This window comes from Merops nubicus, unplaced genomic scaffold (genome assembly GCF_000691845.1).
Source record: "Merops nubicus isolate BGI_N331 unplaced genomic scaffold, ASM69184v1 scaffold12966, whole genome shotgun sequence".
Lineage (NCBI taxonomy): Eukaryota > Metazoa > Chordata > Aves > Coraciiformes > Meropidae > Merops > Merops nubicus.
Genome location: NW_008613003.1, coordinates 15,512 through 39,957, shown reverse-complemented (window position 1 = coordinate 39,957; position 24,446 = coordinate 15,512). Strand labels below are relative to the sequence as shown.

The window sequence follows — 24,446 nt, the reverse complement described above, 5'->3', positions numbered from 1 at the left end:
GTTCAGTTCTCCCTCCCCAGCAGATTGCCTGAAAGTGCATCAGAAACAGCGATGCATCATGACTATTATCTCCCCTGTGACTCACTGAGCCATACATAGCAGTTCATCTTTTGAGGAGAGTTCTTACTCAGAGCAAGTAGGATGTGGAAACAAATATTAAATGTCAGACTGTTATGTCACTGTTGCATTAGAATTCCTTTCGTGGCAGATAAAACATCTAAAAATGGCTTGAACAGCAATGCCTCTCTATATTAAGCAGGTATTGTCACATTAAAAATCCTCATTCATTTTCCTCTGATTTTATGTTGTTATTTTCATTATATTTATCTGGTTTTGGGCAACACAAATGTGTTTGTTGATTGCAGTAGCAAATTCGTGGGTACTTCAGTATTTGGATTGCTGGTAATGCCAAGGTAGCAGGGCTTTTGGAGCACACTTTAGGCTTTTTTTACTTTGTGTTTTTAACGTTCTCTTTGATTGTCTAATCATGCTCCAAATTAATTCTCTGTGATTGCTTTCTGTTCTCCTTTAGTATTAAAGAAAATGTTTGTGACATCCAAATATGGCTGATAACGTTGATCCCTTTTAAGATTCTTCTGTCCTCTTAGAAAGATTGACTTTGGGGAATAGTAATAGCATTGTCCCTCTGTATCTTGAATTAATTTAGTACCTTGAAATTTAGACTGCTTTTTTTGCCAACACAGACTAACCAAAGGTTTCTTCAGGGCTTCAGTGATTGCTGCTAGACCGGCCTCTCCATCCTTATCCCCAGATGAACTCTGGGGACAGCCTGAGGATCCAGAGCTCTGTTTTTCTGGTGCTGTTGCCAGTGTCATTTTTGTTCCACGTCTGCTGCTGTAGTGAAGTGCTGCATTGTTTGTTTATGTTGCACAGATGTTGACTCAGCTTTCACTTTTAAAACAGCGCTCCAAGTTTTTTAAATATGCACTGGGAAAGAAGAATCCTTTCTTGTGTTTTGAGATATTGGTAACATATTGCCAAGGCTGTGCTAGTAAGTAAAATAAATATTCCTGTGTTCTGTTACAGGTTTTGGGATTTGAAGTTGATACGGTGAACTCTGTCCAGTTTTCAAACCACACAGGTAAAAATTCTACATGTACCTTCAGATACCACTTTGCAATCGCTCAGCTCTGCTCAACGTGTGGCTTACCTCATCACGTGACACTGAGAAGGAAATGATGGGTCTTAATATCTTCACTCCTATTTTCAGGATATAGGACAGAAATGTGATTTTCATGTTTTGATTCAGGTCTCACAGAAGCAGTAGAATGTAGGTGGGGAGTGACATGACATGGCAACATCCTGTTCTGTTACTTCAGAGTGTGAGTTTCTTTTGATAGGCAGTAGTCTAATAAACTCAGTGACATAACACAAATCTAGCCATCTTACACAGGCAGGCCTGTGAACAGGAGAGTCTTCAGTACTGGTTTCTGTGCATTATAACCCTATGACACTCACCTAGACATCAGGAGAATATCGAGGTGGACACAGTGTTTCCTCTATGTGCCAACCCAAGTTGACTAGCAAGCGTCCTAAAATTACATTGTGGAGAGAGGAGGGGCCTTAATACATTTGGGTCTGTTTTTACTTGGATTCAAATCCTGAACGTGATGCCCTCATGTAATACTTTCAGGCTTATTAACACTCAAAATGCTAGAGGACTTTATTTTTCAAAAAGAAGCTGAAATTTATTTTAGCAATGTCTTTCACCCGTAAAGGAGTTCCAAGTGACTGGCTATTGTTTGATCAATAGAGACACATCTGCTGTCATGGTGGTAGCAGGTCGTTTGAGGGAGATCTGCTGTAGATAAAGAAATTCTAAGGTTGTCTTCAAAAATAATCCACAAACAAATTCTGACTTGAACATCTTGGAAAAGAGAAAAAAATGTTTCTGATGAAAAAAAAGGTGGGATACTTTCCTAGTATGTTACAAGTACATCTCTATTGATAAACTGCTAATTTTTGGAACTGAGAGTAAACCAGGAACTCTCTGTCCTCTCTTACTATGTTGAGCTCCATGCTGCTTTCAAAAGGTTTTAAGATGTTCCTATCATGGAAGGAATCTAGTGTTACCCTGGGAAGAAGAAAGGAATGTTTCAAAGAAGCTAGAAAACCATCTGTACTTGTTGAGAACAGGCACAAAAGAAGTAATAATTAAACAAGGGGTCATGGTCTTTCCTGGCTCAGGCAACAAGCTGCTTATTTTGCATGTACCCTTTGGCACAGTACAAAGGTTCTCTCATGTTTCTAAGAGACACTTAGATATGACAGGTTTCTTTAATAAATTTAGTGTTGGAGTTAAGGATTTTTTTGTTTAGTTTTTTGATAGCTGTGTAAAACTGTTGCAAGTTCCCCAAAATGAAGCATTTTTTTAACGCGAAATAACTCAACGCTCAATCTGGATGAGCACATGCATTTGCTGGTTTTCAGTTTGAAGACTGGGTAAGCTTTATAGGATGTTAAAATTGCTTAATAGAGGTTTTACTGGACCATAAACTAAGCGTGTCTGAAGGTGGGGAAATTACGTTGCCAAGAGAATGACTGGGTTCTTGTAAAAAAAAAAAAATAATTTCAAAACTTCATTCTTTTTTTGTTTTTAGTATCACAGCTAGAGAAGGCTTACCAGTGCTTCATTCAAGGTTTTGCAGACAACAAAGAGAGTAGCAGGAATTACAAATTAGTGATTTCCCCACACACACCAATAAAGCCTAAATGAACGTCCCAAAACAAAAAATGTCTCAAAGATCACAAGTCTAAAATATTTAGAACTTCTGTCTTGTCTTCTGATGTTTAGGAGTCACATTATTGCTTTTTCTGTAATCTTGATTGTCTTAGTAAATGAGTTAAAAAAAATCCCAAAGATTGCTGCACAGCCTCATGACTTTCGGAAGCAGAGTTTTCAAAAAAAAAAAAATACAATACAGTAAGTGTTTGGCACTTGTCAAGAGTGAGTAAAAGGAGATTATCTTTAGAAGTGTTGGTCATTTGGCTGAAAGGGGAAGGAATGGAAAAGAAAGGAAGGGTACATACTCCCTTTTATGGCAAGTCTAGTTTTCTAACACTGCAGTTTTTCTATGAAAGCCTTTCTTAAATTTAAGGATAGATCCTCAACCCAGTGTCTTTGTACCTCCTCTTTGAAAGAGGTGTGTAGGAACATGGAGTGTCCTCATATGAAGACTTTTACAAGCTTGATGTCAATGAGACCTTCTACAGACAGCTAGAAGAAGCCTCAAGATCACATGCCCTAGTGCTCATGGGGGACATCAGTCACCCTGATATTTGCTGGAAAGGTTGTGCAGCTAGGCACACACAGTCCCAGGAGGTTTCTGCAGTGCCTTGGTTATAACTTTCTGGCACAGGTGATGGAGGAGCCAATGAGAAGAGGTGTACTTCTGGACCTTGTACTAATGAACAAAGACAGTCTGGTTGAAGATTGGAAGGTTGGGGCCAGCCTTGGCTGCAGTGACCATGGTGGAGTTCAGGATCATGCAAGGAAGAAGCAGGTCAATGAGTAGTATTGCAACACTGGACTTCAGGAGAGCTAACTTTGACCTCTTCAAAGACCTACTTGAATGAATCACATGGGTTAAGACTCTAGAAGGTAGGGGGGCTCAAGAGAGCTGGTTGGTATTCAAGCACCACTTCCTCCAAGCTCAAGATCGGTGCATTCCTATGAGTTAAAAAAAAAAAAAAAAGTAGAGAGGCCAGGAGGGAACAGTATGGATGAACAAGGAGCTAGCTTCTGGAAAAACTCAAATTGAAGACAGATGTTTACAGTATGTGGAAGAAGGGACTAGCCACTTGGAAGGAATACAGGAACATTGTCAGGGTATGTAGGGATGCAAGAGGGCCAGGGCCCTCTTGGAATTAAAGCTGGCCAAGGATGTAAAAGACAGCAAGAAGGGCTTTTTCAAGCATGTTAGTAGCAAAAGGAAGACTAGGGAAGATGTGGGCCCACTGCTGAATGAGATGGGAGACCTGGTGATAGAGGGTACAGAAAAGGCAGAGTTACTGAACGCCTTCCTTGCCTCAGTCATTACTGCTAACACGGGCCCTCAAGAATCCTAATCCACTGAAGTAAGAGAGAGAGTCTGGAGGAAGGAAGACTCTCCCTCAGTTAATGAAGATTTAGTAAGAGACCACTCAGGAAAACTGGAAACCCACAAATCCATGGGCCCCAGTGGGATCCACCCACAAGTGCTGTGGGAGCTGGCTGGTGTCACTGTGCCACTCTGCAATATTTTTGAAAGGTCAATGAGAATGGAAGCAGTGCCTGAGGACTGGAGGAAAGCCATCACTCCTGTCTTCAAAAAGGGCAAGAATGGGGACCTAGGAAATTACAGGCCAGTCAGCCTCAGCTCCATCCCTGGAAAGATCTCTCCACCTGAAAAGTGATGGAACAGTTCATTCTGGGGTTCATCTCTAAGCAGTGGAGGAAAAGGAGTAGTCATCATGGATTCACCAGGGGGAAATTACACGTGACTAATCTGATAGCCTTCTGTGATGATGTGACTAGCTGGGTAGATGATGGGAGGGTGGTGGATGTTGCCTACCTCGACTTCGGAAAGGCTTTTGACACTATCTCCCATGACATCGTAACAGGGAAGCTCAGGAACTGTGGGTTAGATGCATGGACAGTGAGGTGGATTGAGAACTGGCTGAATGATGGAGCTCAGAGGGTTGTGATGAGAGTGGTACAGTCTAGTTGGAGGCCTGCAGCTGGTGGCGTTCCCCAGGGGTCAGTATGGGTCCAGCCTTCAGCATATTCATCAGTGGCCTGGATGAAGGGCTGGAGTGTACCCTCGGCAAGTTTGCTGATGATGCAAAACTGGGAGGAGTGCCTGACATACTGTGCAAGCTGTGCTACCATTCAGTGAGACCTGGACAGGATGGAGAACTGGGCAGAGGGGAACCTCATGAAGTTCAACAAGGACAAGTGTAGGGTCCTGTACCTGAGGGGGAGTAAACCCATGCACCAGTACAGGTTAGGAGTTGACCTGCTGGAAAGTGTGACCAGCAGGCCAAGGGAGGATCTCCTCCCAATCTGCTCTGCCATATTGAGGGCACATACTGTGCCAAATTTTTGGCTCCCCAGTTCAAGTGAGACAGGGAACTACTGGAAAGAGTCCAGTGGAGGGCTATGAAGATGATTAGGGGGCTGGAACATCTTTCTTACAAGGAAAGGCTGAGAGACCTGGGTCTATTTAGCCTGGAGAAGAGAAGACTGAGAGGGGATCAGAGGTTGGGGCCAGTCTCTTTGCTGTGGTGCCTAGTGACAGGACAAGGGGCAACAGACACAAACTGGAACACAGAAAGTTCCACCTAAGCTAAATTCCTCCTAAACAGGGAGAAAATTCTTTTTGTGAGGGTGATAGAGCACTGGAACAGGCTGCCCAGAGAGGTTGTTGTGGAGTCTCCTTCTCTAGAGATATTCAAAACCTGCCTGGACATGATCCTGGGCAACCTGCTCAAGATGACCCTGCTTTGGCAGGAGGGTTGGACTAGATGATCTGCAGAGGTCCCTTCCAACCCTTGCCATTCTGTGGTTGACACATGCCTGCACACCAGCTTGCACTAGTACCTGAATATCCATGTGTCGCTGCAGGGATTCATGAACAGAAACTGCCATGCTGGGCTGTAGCTTCTGTCTGGAGCAGTGCTGCAATGCGCAGGAATTGTGAGCTGGATGCATGGGTGAAGACAACTTGATTTTCCTGCATGAACAAGATCTTATGAGAACCCTTTCTGTGGTCATCTTTAAAGCTGAAGGGCAAGTCTCTGCTTCAAAATCTAGATGTGAACTTTAGTTTCTAAATGACTGCTACATAGCAGAGGAGCACAGGTATTAAAGTGCATAAGGTTTTAGACACGATGTTCTTTCTTTCCCTGTCTTTGAACCTGGTCATGTCAGCAAAAGGTAAAACTCAGAGAGAATTTATGACTTAACAGGCTTTCTTTGGTGAATCATTATTGCTTTTTCCCCCCTCGCCCCCACCCCTTCCATGTCTTTACGTAAGATACCACTGGCCTATTTCTGCTGACTCCTGCTCAGGAAATTCAGCTTTCTTTAGTCCCCGATAATCCTGAAATTCAGAAAATATGCATTAAATCAGTCCCTCTGGGAGAACAGATTGTCATGTTGCTTGGTGAGGAACTTTTGTGATTAGGGTGACTCATCCTTGAATGACATCATGCTTCATGTAGAAATAAAAGAACCTGTCGTGAAACCTACAAGGATTCTCTGATTTGCATTCAATTTTATTGTATTGTTTGCAGAAGCATCTCATCATCTGATGTGCAAAAATAAAAACCTAGGTTTTTCTTATTATTGTATCATTGTTTTTTCTGGTGTGTATTTTTAATTCTTCAGTGATTTGTATTTTTGTTTTTAGTTGGTAGGTTAATGATAAGCATATAATGTGCTTACTTTGCCATCCAAATCCTACCTTTGAAACTGCTCCAGAACAAATAGTGCTTTTTTTTATGTTCCTATTTTTTAAGTTTTAAGCAAAACACTTGACTTCCACTTAGTGTGTAGTAGGGTGGTTGGGTTGGCTGGGAGGTCCAATACATGAGAATTGTAATTATGTCTCATTAACGTGATCCTTCACAGCCCATATGTTGTCATTCACACCTGTGCAGTGATGGATAAAAAAGAAAAGATCTCCAGTTGTGCCTAACACTGGTAGTTTTTTTACTCCCACACTGACCAGCTGTAAAAAATCCAATGGAGAATTTGGTACTCTTATGTCTGGTGTTGCTGAAGGCCTCCTGGTAGCTGAAGATGAAGTCATGTATTCACATTGTCTGCCAGAGTTCACATGTGAATTGTGTGACGCAGCTGGGACCAGATTGTCTGCCCATTGTGGGCCTTAAGCATTAGAGCTTTCTTCATTTTTCCCATGTGAAATACTTGGTTACTGGAGTCACTTGGAATAGCTTTGCAGGGAGCACCACAGGAGGACCTCAGAACAGAATGTTCTGCATTGGAAAAGAAAGGGATGATCCGTGCCTTGCTATACTTTTAACAGTTGCTTTTGTTTTTTGTCCCCTTCTTTTTTTTTTTTTTCTTCTGGTATGCCTGGGTTTTTTATTTTTTTTTCCTTGTTATTGAAAGTAATTAAGAGGCTTATAAATACATTCCAGAGGAGAAAAAAATGTACCAATGGAGTAAGGCAAGAAAGAAAAGTATGGAAATTCATCTTGGGTGCAGTATTAGTTGCCTTTCTTGGTTGTGGTTTTCGTGTTTTTTTTTTCATACAGCTGAAGCAAGACATTTCCTTGGAGGCTAATGAATATGTTTATCAATTTAGAGGGATAAATTACAAGAGGCATCATATCTTACCTGTTTTTCATTCCCTTATCTGCTAAAAGCAAATATTTAACATTTAATTGCAATAAAAGGCCATAACACAGGTAAGCAGGAGGGGTATAAAGATGTTTAAATATTTGTGTTCATCTGTGTGTTTAAAATTATTACCGATCTGTGAGACTAATGCAGTCAGACCAAGCCAAGTGCAATTTTGGAGAGCTGTGTCATGGTTTGCAGCATTTACCATTGCTCTCTCAGTCAGCACTGAGGGGAATTATTTGGTGATTTTGTAACCAAAACAAGGAAGACTTATCTTTCTTCCTCTATGGAAGGTACAAACCAAGATCTTGCCTTAATATCCAAAATAACAGAGTAATAATTTGATACAGCTGCTATGCCTGATTAGCTCTGTAGAGCTCCAAATGGGATGCAGTTGTTTTGCCAAGTATAAACTTGAAACTCATTCTTTAGTTTTCTTGGCTGTGGTTCTTGTATAAGAAGTGCTAATAGCCAGGTACTGTGAGACTTCTGTATTGAACTTCTGCATCGTTGAGCGCCACAGTGGAAATACTACTGCAGAGTAAGAGTTGTAGTAAGTGGACAACAGAAGATTTTCTTTCGCTGTTTTTCAGATATTCATATTTAGTGGCTTAGGCATCAGGGTAACATTTCTAGAAAGCTTTTCTTTTAAGTTTTGCAAAGCGGCTCTGGGCCTTCAAATGTGCTTGTTGCCAGACAGAGTTCTTTATGTCAAGATGAGGAAGACAGTGATTTCTCATTATCATCCTTAACTGCAGCCATGCATGCTTTTCCCAAAAGTCAATTTGACCTCACATGTTGAAGCTTGTTGTTGGCATTTCCTACTAATTAGTTTTGGATTGAGGGTTATGCAGTGTGGTTTTGACCACATGGTATCTATCTGAATTTTTTGCCTTTCCCCTTTAAAGACAGTCCCTTTCCCTCTTCCTGGGACCCCAGAGTATCTGTTCTTCAGTTACTGAAACCCTTTTTGAGCATGAATAACTGACTTTTTTTTTTCCTGTTTCTCTATAGAAGCTGCTCTTCATTTGTATATTCTACCAAGAGAGTAGGATAAATGCAACGTTGTGGGATTTGCCCCTTGTTCATCATGTTATATGAAGTTACCCTGGGGAAGAGGCTTAGGGTGATTTCCATCTTCTGCCAGTTTTGATTTTGTTTCTTTTTATTCGAACACAATTTGATTCCTAGTGAAATCACAGTTCTCTGCAAATCCAGTGAAAGCACTGCCCTTTTTCTTCTGTATGAATAGCTGGGGCTTCCCCAAGAGCTTCCTTAGGGCTTTTTTTTTTTTTTTTTTCTCTTCAGTTATTGTGTGATTAGACTTGAGGTTGTGTTACACGTGTTACCACGTGGTAAAAAGGATCCTTTAGATGCCCTTGGAAGTCATTGCTACAGAGTCCTTGACCCACATGGGCAGTTTAACCAATTCCTGAGCTAAGCTGGGCTGATACCTAACGTTTTGTTCCCATGTTTGTTTCCCTCCTTCAGTGGGGGAATCAGTGTGACACAGACCTTGTGCATTGACTGTTTAAGGCAGCTTGACTTAGGAAGGTGAGAGTTTAACTAAAAGGTGAATGTCCAGGGTCCCAGTGTGGGAGTGGCTCCTGAAAGTATCTAAGTTGTCCAGACAGTCTATCATAGTTATGTTTATGGCTGTGTGTAAGGTGAATGACTGCTCTTTTGCCAGCTGACCTTGATTCTGGGTGAAAACTACATTCAGATTCAGTGATGGGCACAATGGAATAAGAAGGACTCTGTGTCCCTGTACGGACTGGCTTTGCAGCACTAATAGAAATAGAGATTTGGGGGGAAGGGGAGAGGGCAGATTATTTCTCTCTGAAGCTGCAGATGTGACAGAATGAATGTTTCTGTATGTGTGAAGCTGAATACTTGAGCTTGTTGTAGTCAGTGGTGCTTCATATACTTGGGGCTAGACGTGTGCATAGGTGTTAGGCATTGCCTTACGTTCTGCAGTGGAACCGTAGCCCTAACATATGGGAATCCCTCACTTTGTCCATTTCTTCACAGAGACTATTAAAAAAGTATTTGCTAGGGAGAGAATTGTGGTGGCTGATGTGAGTCAGTCCCTCAGCCAGCTGGCAGTTGAGTCGTGTTTTAGAGGCCAGGCCTTTGTGAGCTGAGGAGAACAAAATGATCCATCTGCTTACCCTACTGTGGGTGTATTTGCCTTTGTAAGAAGGAAAACTGAAAAATGTGCTTATCCTAGGCTCTAGGCACCTTTTGGCAGTTACTCTAATTAAACACAGTTTAGAGTGATAATTGAAGCCAACAGTTTTTGTCACAGAATTTCTAGCTCCAAGAGCAGAACTTAAACCAAACAAAATACCATTGTCTACACACAGGGGTGGTGTGGAAAAAGGTACCTCATTTAACATTTCACTTTTCCTAATTTCAGTTAATAAAAATACAAGCTTTTCAATAAACTCTGAATTTACGGAGGCTGGAAGACATAAATTTTGAGTGCTTCATCTAATATCCTAGAGGAAGCCCCATTCTTATTTATATACAAGGGAAAGATGGCTGCCTTCTAGATGGGCAGGTTTTGATGATGAGATTCCGGGTTCTTTTACCCTATAAAGAGTTAAGAGTCTGTCAAGGATAATGGCTAAAGATCATTCCAGGACAAGAATATGGATATTATTTGTGGGTTTACACAGTCTTTCTGATACTCATTTGCCACCTCCAGGATCCTCAGCATTAAAAGTGTGCTGGATTTGGAAGCAAACCTGTCAGGTGACATAATATGTTTAAAAAAATTCATGACAATGTTGGGCTGTGGTCGTTCTATTCATTACATGCAGGTCCTGGTGTACACTGTGTCTGATAGGTGCAGCAGTGCTGCATGCCTGTGCCCAGACACATCCACAAGCCTGTTTAAACATGTTGTCTAGCTTTCAATCTTTTCCTTTTTTTTTTTTTTTTTTTTTTCTGAATAGTATAAAGTAAGAAAATAAAATGTTATACTGTACACCCTCCTCCAGTGAAGTCTAAAACTTATGTTTATCCCCCTGCACCCAGGAAGGGGATATAGGCTCCATGGGAAAACTGGCAGTAGTTTGTGTGTACTCTGCTTGTTTTGCTGCTAAATGGTCACTCTAGTTCCTTGGGAAACCAAGGTGCTAAGAAGTTGAGCACATTAACTGTTCTGCTTCCAGCAGCTTTCACTGGGCAACAGTGAAGAGGAAGCAGAAATGCTTTCTAGTGCTAATATCTGACATGATCCCTCCAAGTGTATGTAATCTGTGTGATCCTAAACAGAAAATCTAGATCTTGAAAAATTTTCTGGCATTTACTTTGCAGGTTATGCCCACTGGAAGGGTCAAGTTTTAAATTCAGATGAACTTCATGAACTGTATGATGGACTTAAGCTGAACAAGGTCAACCAGTATGATTATGTACTCACAGGTAAGAAGAGCTTGTTCCTTGGAGTTCCCATGAGATGTAGACAAAAGTAAAGAAATAGAAACCATATCCCTCCTTATTCTAAACCAGGCAATTACATTTTCCCTCCTTTCATTCCTCCTGCAGTTTAATCTATATATTACAGTCTCAGCTTCTCATGCTGTTTAGTTTGAAACAGCCAGTGTTCTCCAGCCTGAAGGCTTTAATTGCATGGTAAATTGATCCCCTTGTATAGTTTACAGACCTGTACAGGCCAGTCAGGTACAGGGTTAATTAATGTTATGGGAGTGCCTCTACTGAAAAAAAAGGATGAGGAATGTCAGAGTATTATTTTTATATTTATTATGAGGACAAAAGTTTAACCCTTTCTTCTAACTTTGCAGTACTGTCACTCTCTGGTACTGCAACATGATTTTATACACAGTTGTCTGCCCTTAATTTTTTCTGCTTGATCTTTAAGGTGTAGTACTTTGGATACAGAGCAAAGGATAAGCAGGGTTGGATTTTGGGTTTGACTCTGTCATACTTCTTGATTTGTTTGCCCTTGTTACTACTTAGTTCCTCTGAGTAAGTACAGCTCTGCAGGATGTGATAACTGTGCAAGGTTTTCCTTTGCTTGCCACTAGGTGCAAAGTGTTCATAAATAAAGGCAAAGAGAACTTGTAGAATTCTTTACAGAAAGGAGAGAGTCTGTGTGCAGTATTTATTTAAAACTGTTTCCTGCTTCTCGTATGTAGATTACTGATTAAATTTTGCCTCAGTAGGAGCTATGCATCTGGTTTAGATTACAGTATCAATTTTTTTATAGCAGTGCATGGTCACTTTTTAAAAGTAAACAGAAATAAATCACCAGATTGCATTGATTTCATGGCTTCCACATGCAGGAAGAGTGCTTTACACACGAAGAAAAGTGGAGACTTTCATTGTATGGATTATAACCCCAAAGCGGTCATTCTGACCTGAAGGGTGTGGCATGTTTAAAGAGATACCATCAGTTCTTTCTCAGGGAATATCTCCAAAGTGAAGGAGACTAATTAGAGCATAGACTGAACTAAGGTTAAGAAATTAATTTCAGCATACATGGGTTCTTCATGATTGAGAAATAGACAAACACTCTTTTTTTTTTTTTCTTTGCTCGGAAGAACTCTCACAGAGGACATTTCCAGGAAAAACACGCTGTATTGTAGGAGTTTGCAGGAGGTATTAGGATACAAAGCTTGTAAATAATGTTTGAATATTCTTTTGGCTGAAATGGTTCTTTTTTATTTTACTTTCAACTCTTAGAAGAGACCCCAGCTCCTTTCCCATCACTGTCTTGTACTGGCAAAACGGATGTACGAGTTGAAAAATGGTAGAAATCTTGAGCAAAAAGAAATTTTGGAGGAAAAAAAGGATATTAATATGCCTTTTCAAATAGGACTTGTGGGCAGATGAGTCAGTGTGCTGTTCATGTTTGTTTAAGAATCTTGTTCAATGTAGCTGTTTTAAGTATGAACAAAAAGAAGGCATGGGTAAAAATTACACAAATTTCTTAAGATTTGATAACACTCTCAGTGTTTTAACGTTTGATTGCACAGTGGCAGAACTTAAAATTCATTTTTTCTCATTCAGAGCCAAAAGATAGATTTTTCTCTCCAAACAGGAACAGCCATTCACTAGTGCACAACTGTACTTTGTACCTCCAACAACCTGGATAAGATTATTCAAACAGTGAAAAGACATTAATTTGCCAGCAATGGGATTTGACTGTAATTGTGTGTCTGGTGACTGTAGATATCTTGGCTGAGATGGAAGGTATCTTTAGGCTGATTATAGAAAATAACCATTAACTTCTGTGAGTCAGTCACTTGTACACTGAAACACTCAATGTAAGAGATAATTCCAATTCATTGTAATTTTTTTGAAAGACCTCAATAACATTAATCGTGTCCTGTAGTTTTTTTTCAGCCAGTGTGCCATCACAGATCATTTTAACCAAAAATCTTTGGTTGGCTTTTTTTTATCTGTTTATTGGCATTTCACAGGACTAAGACAGAGAATTTTGGCCAAAAGTCTTGGAAGCTTTTTCCATTTCTCTGCAACATCTAAGAATTGCTAAGTTTTGTGAGTAAAAACAAATTTAAAAATCTCCAAAATATATTTTTAAATATTTTAGTACAGTGGACGCTTCCAAGCTGAAGGTTTGAGAAAGCTAACTTGCTAAAAACAATACTGTTAAATGGACTAAAATAAATGAAAATTAATTCATAAATGTTGTAAATGAAGTTAATATGTAACATACACATGTAAGTAAAGAAATATCTACAAAATAAAGAAATTATTTATTAAATGAGAGTGTTACAGTGCTATTCAAACCAGAGTATGAGAAAAGTATATGGAGTTTAAAATATTTATTTACTACACAGTAAATAGTACTGATCTGCATTGCTGTTTTGAAGAAGATTCATGTTTTTTTCCTTTCAGCCTGACCTTTTTGCATATACACTCAAGCATTTTCAAGTTGTGTGAGTGCTTCATATATAACATATTTAGTAAATTAATTTTAAAGTTATATTTGTAGTTGTGCAAGCACTGTCTGAATTTATCATCTGCCTGTTATCCCTGAATGAAATACTAAGATGCTTTTGTTCTAAAAATGCAGTGTTCCAAAGAATGAAACATATGTAGCATTCCTATCCAAAAAAAAAAGAAAAAGAGTTCATGATAATAAAATTTAAAAGAGTTCCTTTTTTTCCCAAAGGGTATACAAGAGACACATCATTTCTTGCAATGGTGGTGGATATTGTCCAGGAGCTGAAGCAACAGAATTCTAACCTAGTGTATGGTAAGGATGTGTATTATAATCTTTTCTGCTTCATCACTGTATATGCCTGTCATTTTCACATTTTAGGATGAAATTGCTGTTCTGATGTTACCCAGCATTTCACAGCCATCTTTGTGCTCTGATCTGGCTGGGACCAGCTGCGGCTCTAGTGAAGCTTTGTTGCAGCATTGCTGAAGTGTTAAAGAAACTGGAGTTTTGTTTTTCTGGTTTTATGCCTTTCACTGTGTTTCTTACATTATGGCATCCAAAGGATAATGTGTCTTGAGGACTGATTGTCTGTGTCAAAGTAAGGCTTGTAAAATCCCAGCCGGCTGCTGCTGCTGGTAGTTGAGAGGCACAGGCTCCAAGTGCTGATAGCTGAAGCCTCTCCTGGATTTCCAAGTCAGACAAAAGCAGGATAAACTCTGCTGCGTTGCCCTGCCATGGTTTCCTGTTACATCCCAGAAGTGTCTAGCTTTAGAATTTTGCTTAAACTTCAAGGCTTTTTTAACTCTGTTGCCTTCTGGTAAGGTTGCCTAGGAGCACTTAAAGAGCAACAGACTCTAGTAAATGCTGTCATTAATGTGTCATGTCAGGCTTAAACCTGTGAGAAAAGAGTCTCCTCTTTCCTTCCTGACTCTGAATGTTTTGGGCCTTTTGGACATAGCCAGTGTAGGCTTGAGTTGAGCAAAATGTTTAGAGTGACAGGACAAAGTCAGTGGCAGTTTAGTGGGATAGAAAGGTAAGAGTGACAGGGTGAGCCTGAACTCTTCTTCAGGTTCAGTAAACTGTGTGGTCAGGAAACATCTAGAATGGGTTGCAGGATTTGCAAGGTGTAATGCTGTGGAGTACAATATCTGACAAAACGGGCAAAGCACAGTTCTCAGTTAGAAAAGTGTAGCAGAGATATCTTCCTGAGCTCGGGTTTTGTTACTTTTTAGCCTTTTTTAACACTGTTGCATTATCAGGTTCTCCAGAGCCTGGTACTAGTTAAGTGAAAGCTAAAAACTGTGTTGGAGTATGAGCAGAGAGAAGCATCTAGCTGCACAGAACAGGAAGGAGGGAAGTGCTCACGCAGTGAATACACAGCTAGGCTTCACAGATCCTTTATAGTCAATAAATAGATTACAAGGTGTGGAAAATATTTTTAAAATGTAAAATGAATTATCCTCTTTTTTACTAATGGGAACTTCCTTACTGATTGGACATTGGTTTGATACCTTTGGATTTGCATTTCTTTTTTATCTTGCCCAAAGCTATTTTAATGTATAATGGACAACGTTCCCTTTTGAAGTACAAGGCTAAGAAACTGAGGGCACTTCGAATATGTTGTTAATACTTAGCATGCTTCAGAACCTGTGCCAGCTGTGTGTTAATATTATTACACCAAGTATGAGTTTATGTACTTTGGCATGGATTTTCTTCTGGTTTCATTATAATATACACCAGGTTTTTTTTACGTGTACACACAGCAATTTCTTGTGTATGTTTGGCATGTGTCCTTTTACACAAAAGTAAAAATAGGACTCTTTCCACAGCTATTGGCTTCTCTCATGTTTCTTCCCCACCATATTGCTATTCCACACCTTTGGGTGGGGGACAGAGGGGAAGGGCTTTCTGTGTTTTCCATCACAAAAGCCCCTTTACTACCAGCAGTCAGACCCTCTCATCTTCATCATCTTCAGACACAACAGCATGGAAGCAGGTTGGAGAGGGTGGCTACAACCCTCTGACAGTTAAGACACATGGTCTGCTCTTTCAAAACTGGCAAACACAGGTTATAAATTTCAGGTGGAGTGTGCTGCAAGAGCTGTGGGAGTATATAAAATATTGGGTGCTCTGTTACATAGCCACTACTGCTACCTAAAACTTTTTCCTCTTGCTAGGGTCTCTATTACTGTGCCCCATTTCTAAAGCTGGATTTATTCTGTTACAGTATGCGATCCAGTGATGGGTGACAAATGGAATGGAGAAGGCTCTATGGTTAGTACTTAAATATGTGGATTATCTCTGTAGTGAATATTTGCCATATAAAGATGTATAAAGATTTATGCATCGTCTGTGATTCTGTGACTTGACATACCACTTGAACTTAAATGATGACTTATTTCATTTGAGATAAAACAGCTGTGAGGCACTGGGCTGTGGGCAGTGACAGAAAGGTTCTGTGTGCCAATACCACACTGTGTACTGACAAAGAAACATTCCTTTTTGACCAAAACTAGCAAATAATTTCAGTAGGAATGCACTATGGGAAGAGATCAACAGTAATGGTGGTTTATGTTTTCTTTTGCCTTAGCTGGTCATGCACTATGAATTCCTCTTTATCCTTGTACCCTTTTACAGTTTACTTGCTCATAAAACATCACACAAAATAGCACTTAACAATAAATTTGCCATTGCTTTTTTATTCTCTTCTTTCACTTCACATCTCTTGCAATATTTATTGTCCTTGGCTTTTTCTAACAAGGCAGAGATCTAGCAGCTGTAGAGTCAACTTGCAAAGCTTTAATTTTTGGGAGAAGTCATAACCATGGACCTACCTATGTCTTTTGGGTGGAAGATAAGGTAGATGTGAGAAGAGGAGAATATTTAACATGCAACCCACCAACTCATTCCTGCCATAAAAAGTAATAAAATCATTATTTAAAATGCCTTGGTTAGATATGACCTAGTCTTGCATTTCTGTCTAAAGACAGAGTCCTCATAACATCATCACTTCACCATGGCTGCATGAGTGAGCTCTGTATCTGCATGGTGGGTGTTCTGGTAGCACGTCGTGGTCAGCACTGTGGTGGTGTTGTACCTGTACAATGGGAATGGGAAACAGCCACACATGGGTACATGCACCCTGCCCTGTGCAGTGTATGAGACTAGCAGAGAAAATAAAACATGGACAAAAGTGGGACAATTAATCGAAATTTATCAAGTGCAGTTCTAACAAAGAATGTCAGCTATTAGGTAAACAATGAACTTTATTAAAGGTTTTGTCAAACTGAGTTACAGCTGAACTCAGGAGGGTGAGGTGACCTCTGTACTCACCTAACCAGAACTCCTACTTGAGCTCCAGTGTGTGCCAAACATCTGATGCTTTTCAACTTTGAGTCTGAAGAGCATCCAGGCCGGTGGGCTCCTGTGACATCTTAGTGTATGTCACCTGCTTAGACAGCCAGCTTTCCTTTGATGATGGGCTGTATTTAGCTAATAAAGACAGGATAGGGATGGAACAGACAGGCAGGAAGGGGAGCACTGGCCCTCATTCCTTGAAGAGGGAATTCTGCAGGCAGTGAAGTATGCTAGTATTTTGTTAGACTTGGGTGCAAGAGAAGCAAAATATTATTGATGTCCTTATCGGAACAGCTTCATAGACGAAGTTGAACCAAACAATTACAAATCTGATTCCTATTCACATGTACTGATGTACAGCACACCCTAGAAATACTGCAGTGAAAGCAGGAGGCAGAAGATGTTACTTGTTCCTCAGGCCCACAATGCAACACAGTCAACATGGACACATGGTACCACAGCAAAGGGCCTCTGTACTGTCAGTACAACAACAAAGTATTTTCTTTTGGAGGTAGGGACATGAGGAAGGGTTCCCTGTGTTGGGACACTATTTCCTCAAGCTGCTCTGTCACCTTGATGAGAGGGAACCCAAAAGTCCTTCATCCAGGCACAACTTCTTTTTAATGCTGCCAGTTTATGCCTGTCTGCTTCCCATTGCCTCCACTGCAGGAAGGGCTGTAGGTTGTACTGTCACCAGCTGGAGGATGCACTGATGTCACTGCATTGTTGCTGTGTCACAGCACACGGGGAGCTGTCAGGTCACTCAGCGTGATAGCACAAGTGGTAGCTGAAGGAGGGAGAGCTGCAGTCTCACATCTCAGATGCTCTGGGCAACATTTGATACTGTTTTTCTCCCCTAGTATGTGCCCAAGGATCTCCTCCCAGTCTACAGGGACAAAGTTGTACCTGTTGCTGATATAATTACTCCTAACCAGTTTGAAGCTGAGTAAGTACTTTTTTCCTTTTACAGCCATATAGACTTGAGAATGAAAGCAGGGGATACTGATACCCATTCTTCTGTTTGTCTCAATAGTGTCATATGTATGTACATATTGGGGATTTTTAGCTGTTACTTTCAAATGGTGCTTTTCAACAAGCTTCCAGCTCTTCCATATTCAATAAAAAAATCTGGGAGTTACATGAGAAGTTTTCTCTTGTTTTCTCCAGTCGTTTTCATGATTACCTCTTGTTACATCCAGAGGCCTTTATCTAGGGCTGGCTGAAAAGAAATACCTCTCTTCCCTTCACCATTCTTACCCATTTCTTGGAAAATTTGCATTACGTGTCAGAATATCAAAACTGAACTAGTTTGACTCAGCCTCCCCAAATTAGATTCAGAAATACCGCCATGGCAGCATCTCGTAGGAGTTAAGAATTTAAATGCCTCCTGTCTGTCCTGTCTACATAGCTGTGACTCTCTGGTCAAGAGATAGTCTTTTGTAATACATCACAGCCTGTCCCGCTAAGGGAAGAGAACAGCCACACAGGAGAAGGAGAGAAGATACTTGTGAGGGAATTTTGTAATAGAGGGATCTCCACAGGAGGCAGGTTAGGACTGGTGTGAGTCCACTTCAGAAGAATGGTGTATCTGTGCGCATAACTTAAAGACAGCAGTCTGGTACAGCAGGCCACGTACCTACAAACTATTTTGACCTGAATGGTGCAGTCCAAGCTTTCCTCCTCTCAAAGAGTAAGCAAAGCAGTCATTGCCTGGAGAACCTGTGCTCTCTTAAGATTTCTGTTTCATTCTCAGGTTGCTCACGGGCAGAAAGATTCACACAGAAGAAGAAGCTTTAGAGGTAAGTAGGCAAGCGGTCAGATGTGTAACATCTCTTCCTGTGTCCCTGCCTGCAGTGCTGCAGCTTGACATTTGTCTTTAACCTTGAAGTCACTTTGGCCTCTGTCCTTTCCATTTATCTTAAAGCTTGTGCACTCTGGGCACAGAACACTTTCTGTTGTAGTGTCAGGCTTCTGAAGAAACTTGGCAGAAAAGCTCCACAGTAAAGGGCATCACAGTGGTAACGAGCAGGTCTCTGGGAGCTTGTTTTCCTGCAGTGTAGCAGGAAACCAAGGGTCAGCGCTGTGGGGATGCACTGGGTGGGGTGAAAAGCCCGGGTGACCCTGGGCTTTAGAAACCTGCATGAGTTGCTCCCTCTGCTGTCCACGTGTGAGTCGTGCAAGAGCAGTGCTGTTTGTTAGGACAGCCGTTCCTCCTTCTCCCACACGGTCTTCACGGTGGAGAGCTTACTAGCAGGCTCTTACAAGAACTGAATGAATGCACTCTGCATCTCTTCCTGACAGTTTTTTCTGGTTCTCTGTTTCTCTGCCTTAAATTGACTCAAAGGAGATGAGACCTGGGTTGCAAAAGGATAGATTGCATAGATGAGAAACCAGACTGGGAGTGATGGCCTTTGAGGAGTTCCTTGTGAAAGAGACAAATCCACAGCATTGATCACTGCTGTCATTGCCATACAGAGATGATGGATGGTCCACAAATATGCTGCATTCATGTATACAGATTTAGCCTTTTATACAAACTGAAGAAAATAAAAAGCTGCAGGGCTTGGTGGTGAAGGGCAGAATAGGAGTATAGTTGTATTGGTGTCTTGAGAAGGGCCGAGCAATTTGTTTTGTTGACTAGTTAAGTGCTTTCAAGAATGGTCTGATATTTCTTCCAGTTTGGTTTTGAACTTCAAAGGAACACGAAATTTTTAAACAAACAGCAGCTGCAGTGGCACCCTGGAGATTAGCTGGGGTCTGTCAGCTCAAATGTTTGTTGTTTTTTTCCTCCAGCAACTGCATGCAACATGGGTTGATTACCATCTCTTCAGTGCAGGAAGCAGCTCCAAAGATCTCAGCAATTTTAGTTTCCACCCTACCCACCCCTCCAGTTTTACATTACCTCACTGTGCTGGGTGAGGGTAATGAGCTGTGCTTCATGCCACTAGCTGCTTACCTACAACTCAATTCTTCTATTCTTACCCTCATCAGTGGAACCAGTTTTGAGAACAATGCTATTAGCTGAGCAGCCATTTGTTTTAGGTTTGTATATTTTAGCTTCAAACATAAGCTGTGTGTGCTAAATAATTTTGCAATTTAGTTTTCTGACAGTCTCATTCGTGTGACAGCTCTTATTTGGGTCTTAAAAAATCTCTTCTACAGAGATGGAAGTATAATTAGAAATGGAAACATTTTTTAAACAGTAGTTTGCAGGATATTATATTTTAACTTGTCTCCCTCCCCTGCTGCATGTCATATATAGGTCTATCCTTCTGAGTAATAATCCAGGCCAGAATATGTCCCCATAGGAGGTGGTCAGAATTCTGGCATCAGTTTCAGTGGTGACATGCTTTCATTCATTTCTTTGGCATCACAGTGATGACAGTATAGTCTTCTGTCATAGAATTAAATACAATGTAATGTTAATGTAGGACTTCTATAACTAGAAATACTGGTGATTAGGTTTTTGGTGAATTGTGTCTGAGAAATGCAAGAGAGTTTTATGTTACCTCAGAGCATCATCAACATATGCTGATGGGTTTACTGCTTCCTTAAAACCCAGCCGGTGTCTGTGCGAAGAGGTCTGGCTGTTGAAGGAACTTGGGAGACTTAGACAAGAAAGAAGAGCAATAGAGAACTAAAAACCAGGAGAAATAAATCCTTACCATCGAACTGCTCATGAGTCATAGCTAGTCTGAGAGGATTTTAAGTTAAACTCTTCTGAGAGGATTAATATTTTATCTGTGTTTTATACTGAACTCATTATTGAAGTCACTTGTTCTGTGAAATCAAAATCACTCCTGCAGAAAACAATTGTGATGTCAAAAGTAGAGCATTAATGAGTTCATGAGGAACAGACAGAGTGGAAATACACCTGCAAAGGTACATAATTTACAGGTGTAATTTGGAGTTTGAAACAGAATGAGAAGATTGGGAGAGACACGCTTATGCCTTTGATTTTGCTCTTCAGCTCTTTGTTTTCACCAGCTCTTAAAGTAGTAGCTAAATAAGACTTTGTGACATGCAGCTATTGGCTTTCTAGCAAATGTTTCAAGATGCCAGCTCATGTGTCTGTATATTTGTTCTTTTATTCTTTTGATAGTATGTTCTGAAAACATGATACAGATAAAAATTCTTACTACAGATGAAACAGAGTATTCTTTTCAGAGGAATATACAAAATAATACAGAGATGCTTGTACATTGTAACAAGTGTGTACATTTAAATATGGATGTTTTGATTCCTCTGATTCTAATTAATTCCCTAATTCAAGTGAATTACTTGAATAGAAACTTTTTTCCTCTTTTACGAAAGATGCCAAAATAAGGTGCTTGCCAGAACTCCTCAGTACTCTGAGTGATACAAAATTTAATCAACACACATTGTGGTCACTGATTTCTGTCTTTTTGCACATGGAAAGGTAATGGATATGCTCCATGCCATGGGACCAGAGACTGTGGTGATCACAAGCTCAGATCTACAGGCATCTCTAGGAAATGACTACCTAATTGCTCTGGGGAGCCACAGAAAAAGTAAGTCATGAACTCCTTTTTTAAGCTGCGTTTTCTTGTAACCACTTCTGTGCTTTCAGTTACTTTTACAAGTAGTTTCATCACACACATCTGTAGTGCAGGGAAGGAACGTAGATCCCCAAGTGAACTCCTCCTACAGTAATATCAGCAAAATTTTACAGGAATTTTACAACAGGGCTGCTCCATGAGGGAGGACAAGCTGGGAGCTGAGCGTGGTCATAGGCCCACAGTGTCTTAATAAGGTGAGCAGAACAGGGGTGGTCCACAGGTCCCGTTGACAGTCCAGTCATCATCAGAGAAAAGAGAAACAAGCCAGATCTGAGATTAATGTGGAAAATCCAATCAGTAAGTCAGGAGAGCAGAGCTGTACACAGGCACACCTGCAGCATAGCTCAGGCAAGGATGCCTGTCACCGGGCCTGAGCTTCCATGCAGCTCCTGGGCAAGTGGGCAGAGGGTGCATGGGTGGAGGTTGTTCTAGCTGAGTTTGTTCAGGGCTGTTACAGCCCCTAGTAATGGCCCTGACAGGTAGTAGTGGTATGAAACAGGAACTCTGACTGCTTTGAATGCCTTTATGAGAAGTTACACTGTCCTGTTAGCAGATTTTTCCTCCCTTGATAGGTTGTAAAATGTCCTTATGCTTCTTCTTTATCATCACCAAGATTCACTGTATGTTTGGACTGTTGCAGGATGGTTTTACCTGATAAGGCCATAATTATGTGGGATGGTATAAGGTCTTGTTTTCTTGTTCATTTAAGGAATCAAGTGTGGGCAGCACGTTACAGACTGCTGAGAGACTGAAAAAGTCTTGATATTTAAACCGGGTTCCACTAAGAATCGGTTGGTGGGTCTTAACACTCAGTACATACCAAGTCTGCAATAACTCTGGTCATTCCAGTACTGATTACATTAAGGCACATGGATCAGATCTTCTCTGCTGATGTCTACAGCTGCTCTTATGCATCTGTACCGCCCAGAGGTACTCTAGATTGTGGTTTGGGATGCCCCATCTAGGATTCAACCGTCTCCATAAATATGTGGTTCCCTAAGCAAGCTGCTGCTGCTATTTAGATGAAAATAGGTGGCTGTCAGTCCTTCACAAAAGTACCATCTACCTCTTACGTGAAGTACAGACAGTATGTAAGGTGTATATGCTGTCCTAACGCAGCAGAGTTCCGAAAGGTTGCACCTTTTAAAAGAGCTGGTAGAAAGTTTACAATACTCTGTGGAATCTTTACATTCCAAACAGCAAAGGAATTCAGATCCGGTGATCGCTTTTTAATTATAATAAATGCTGTTGTGTTAGTTGCTGGGTCTGTTAGTTAACTGTTCACCTGTGTTGTAGCTAAAGCAGATGGTACCAAGGTGACACAGAGAATTCGAATGGAGTCTCCGAAGGTGGACGCTGTCTTTGTTGGAACAGGAGACCTGTTTGCTGCTATGCTTCTGGCATGGACACATAAGCATCCAAACAATTTGAAGGTGTGGGAGAAGTTGCTCGTCTCTGCAAGTTTAGACTATTTCTTTTTTGTTTTATTACTTTTAATCTTTGATATTATTTAAAGACTCTCTTCTGTTCTGGCTTTTTTTTTTTCCTCACCTCAGTGGAAAAAAAGCAGAATTTCCCTTTGGCCAAAACATTTTAGCTAGTACAACTTGAGACAGTCATAGTTCATTTAAATGAATTTTTTTATTTTCCCAAATAAGATGATCTCTCTAAAGAGAGAGGGAGATGCTTGGAATTAATTTTTTTTTTTTTACCCTCACTTCATAATAAGCACTGAAAATAATTTATCAGACGTATTTTTCTGTTTCTTTCCCTTAAGCACATAGAGTTCTCAGTACTGGTTTCCAATACCAGCTTTGGGAGAATTAAGAGAGACTAAAATTTTTTTCTTCCTAAACTATACATCACATCGTTGTCATCCTGTTCACATTTTGTCAGTCATGTTTGCCTCAATATTAGTGTTTTTAAGAAAATCATGTTAAACTAGGCAGCTGAAATTTTAGTAAAACCTGAATATATTGTGTTGATGCAGGTGGCATGTGAAAAGACTGTGTCGGCCATGCAGCATGTTCTACAAAGGACCATTAAGAGTGCAAAAGGTAATTCACTCAAACCTTGTTCCCTTGTTCTACCCGGATTTGCATCAGAAGAAAGTCAAAGAACGTTGTGGTCCCTAATGAAAGGCGGCTTTCAGCGCAGAAGCAGCCAGAGAATTTAGAGAATGAGAGCTTGGTAGTTTTGTCAGTGTGTGTTCCTTGCTGTGTCACCCAAGCCCATTTCGCCAGTACCTGACTGTAGATGTCACTATTCAGCTTGCAGTGGGACTGCAGCCGTGCTGGCTGCCCTTCACTGCTTTGCAAAACGGTGGCAGAAGAACTTGAGGAAATGTTGAGTTTGATGTGCAAGAGAGCTGCTGTTTGAAGTGTAGCTTCTTCACTTTCCCTTCCAGTGCGTGTGTTTAGTATTGAGAGGGGTTCATTAACTAATAACAAACTCTCTGCTTGCCATGCTGGAGAGTGATTTCCCTTCTCGCCCCCAGCCCCCAGCTTCTGTCCCTTTGGAGTTCCCATGTCTTTCAGTTCCTGATGAGAACGAGATGGGATCTATGGGTTCTTGGAGCATGTCTATGTCTCTTTTTTATTAACAGCAGAGCTGTGGGTTTTTTTTCCTGAAGAGAGGTGCAGAACAGGAGTGATAAGAAATCACAGTGCTGACGTTGATCTTCCACCTGGGGAGCCTTCAGCAGGGGGTAGTAAGGGAGATTGAGGAGGGGAGTAGAGTAGAAAACAGTGGGCTAACAGAACAATGTAACTTGTTTCTTTTTGTACTACTGTTTTTAATGACATTCTGATGTCATCTTTTTAGCACAAGCTGGAGAAGGAAACAAACCAAACTCAGCCCAGCTGGAACTGAGAATGGTCCAAAGCAAAAAGGATATAGAAAACCCAGAGATCATAGTGAAAGCCACCGTGTTATAAAGGCTGTACGTCTCCAATAACGCACAATGTATTGATGTCCTCATTTCTTTCCTGTAAATTGTAATATTTGCCTTAGATCTGTGACAGAAACCTGACTTTCATGAAATAGTGCCCAGCATAGGCAGATATCCACTCTCAAACATATGTGCTGGCCTCGCTCGGTTTTGAAAACAAAATGGTTAGAGTGCATTGAAGCATATTACCAGGTATCAAAATGGCTGTCAAATTCACTTAGTGTGTGTAATTACCCAGGGCAAGAGAGT

At 40.7% G+C, this 24,446-nt stretch overlaps 1 protein-coding gene across 1 annotated transcript; it reads left to right on the top strand.

Annotated features, from left to right (window-relative positions):
• Positions 1 to 1,047: 1,047 nt before the first annotated feature.
• Positions 1,048 to 24,201, top strand: PDXK (pyridoxal (pyridoxine, vitamin B6) kinase; the record flags this gene model as incomplete). Its single annotated transcript, XM_008941751.1, has 10 exons — positions 1,048 to 1,102; positions 10,697 to 10,801; positions 13,539 to 13,622; positions 15,538 to 15,584; positions 17,528 to 17,613; positions 18,421 to 18,466; positions 21,088 to 21,199; positions 22,544 to 22,680; positions 23,238 to 23,304; positions 24,071 to 24,201. Coding segments are annotated over 10 exons (852 nt in total), but the record flags the coding sequence as incomplete, so codon positions are not given.
• Between the last annotated feature and the right edge of the window lie 245 nt (positions 24,202 to 24,446).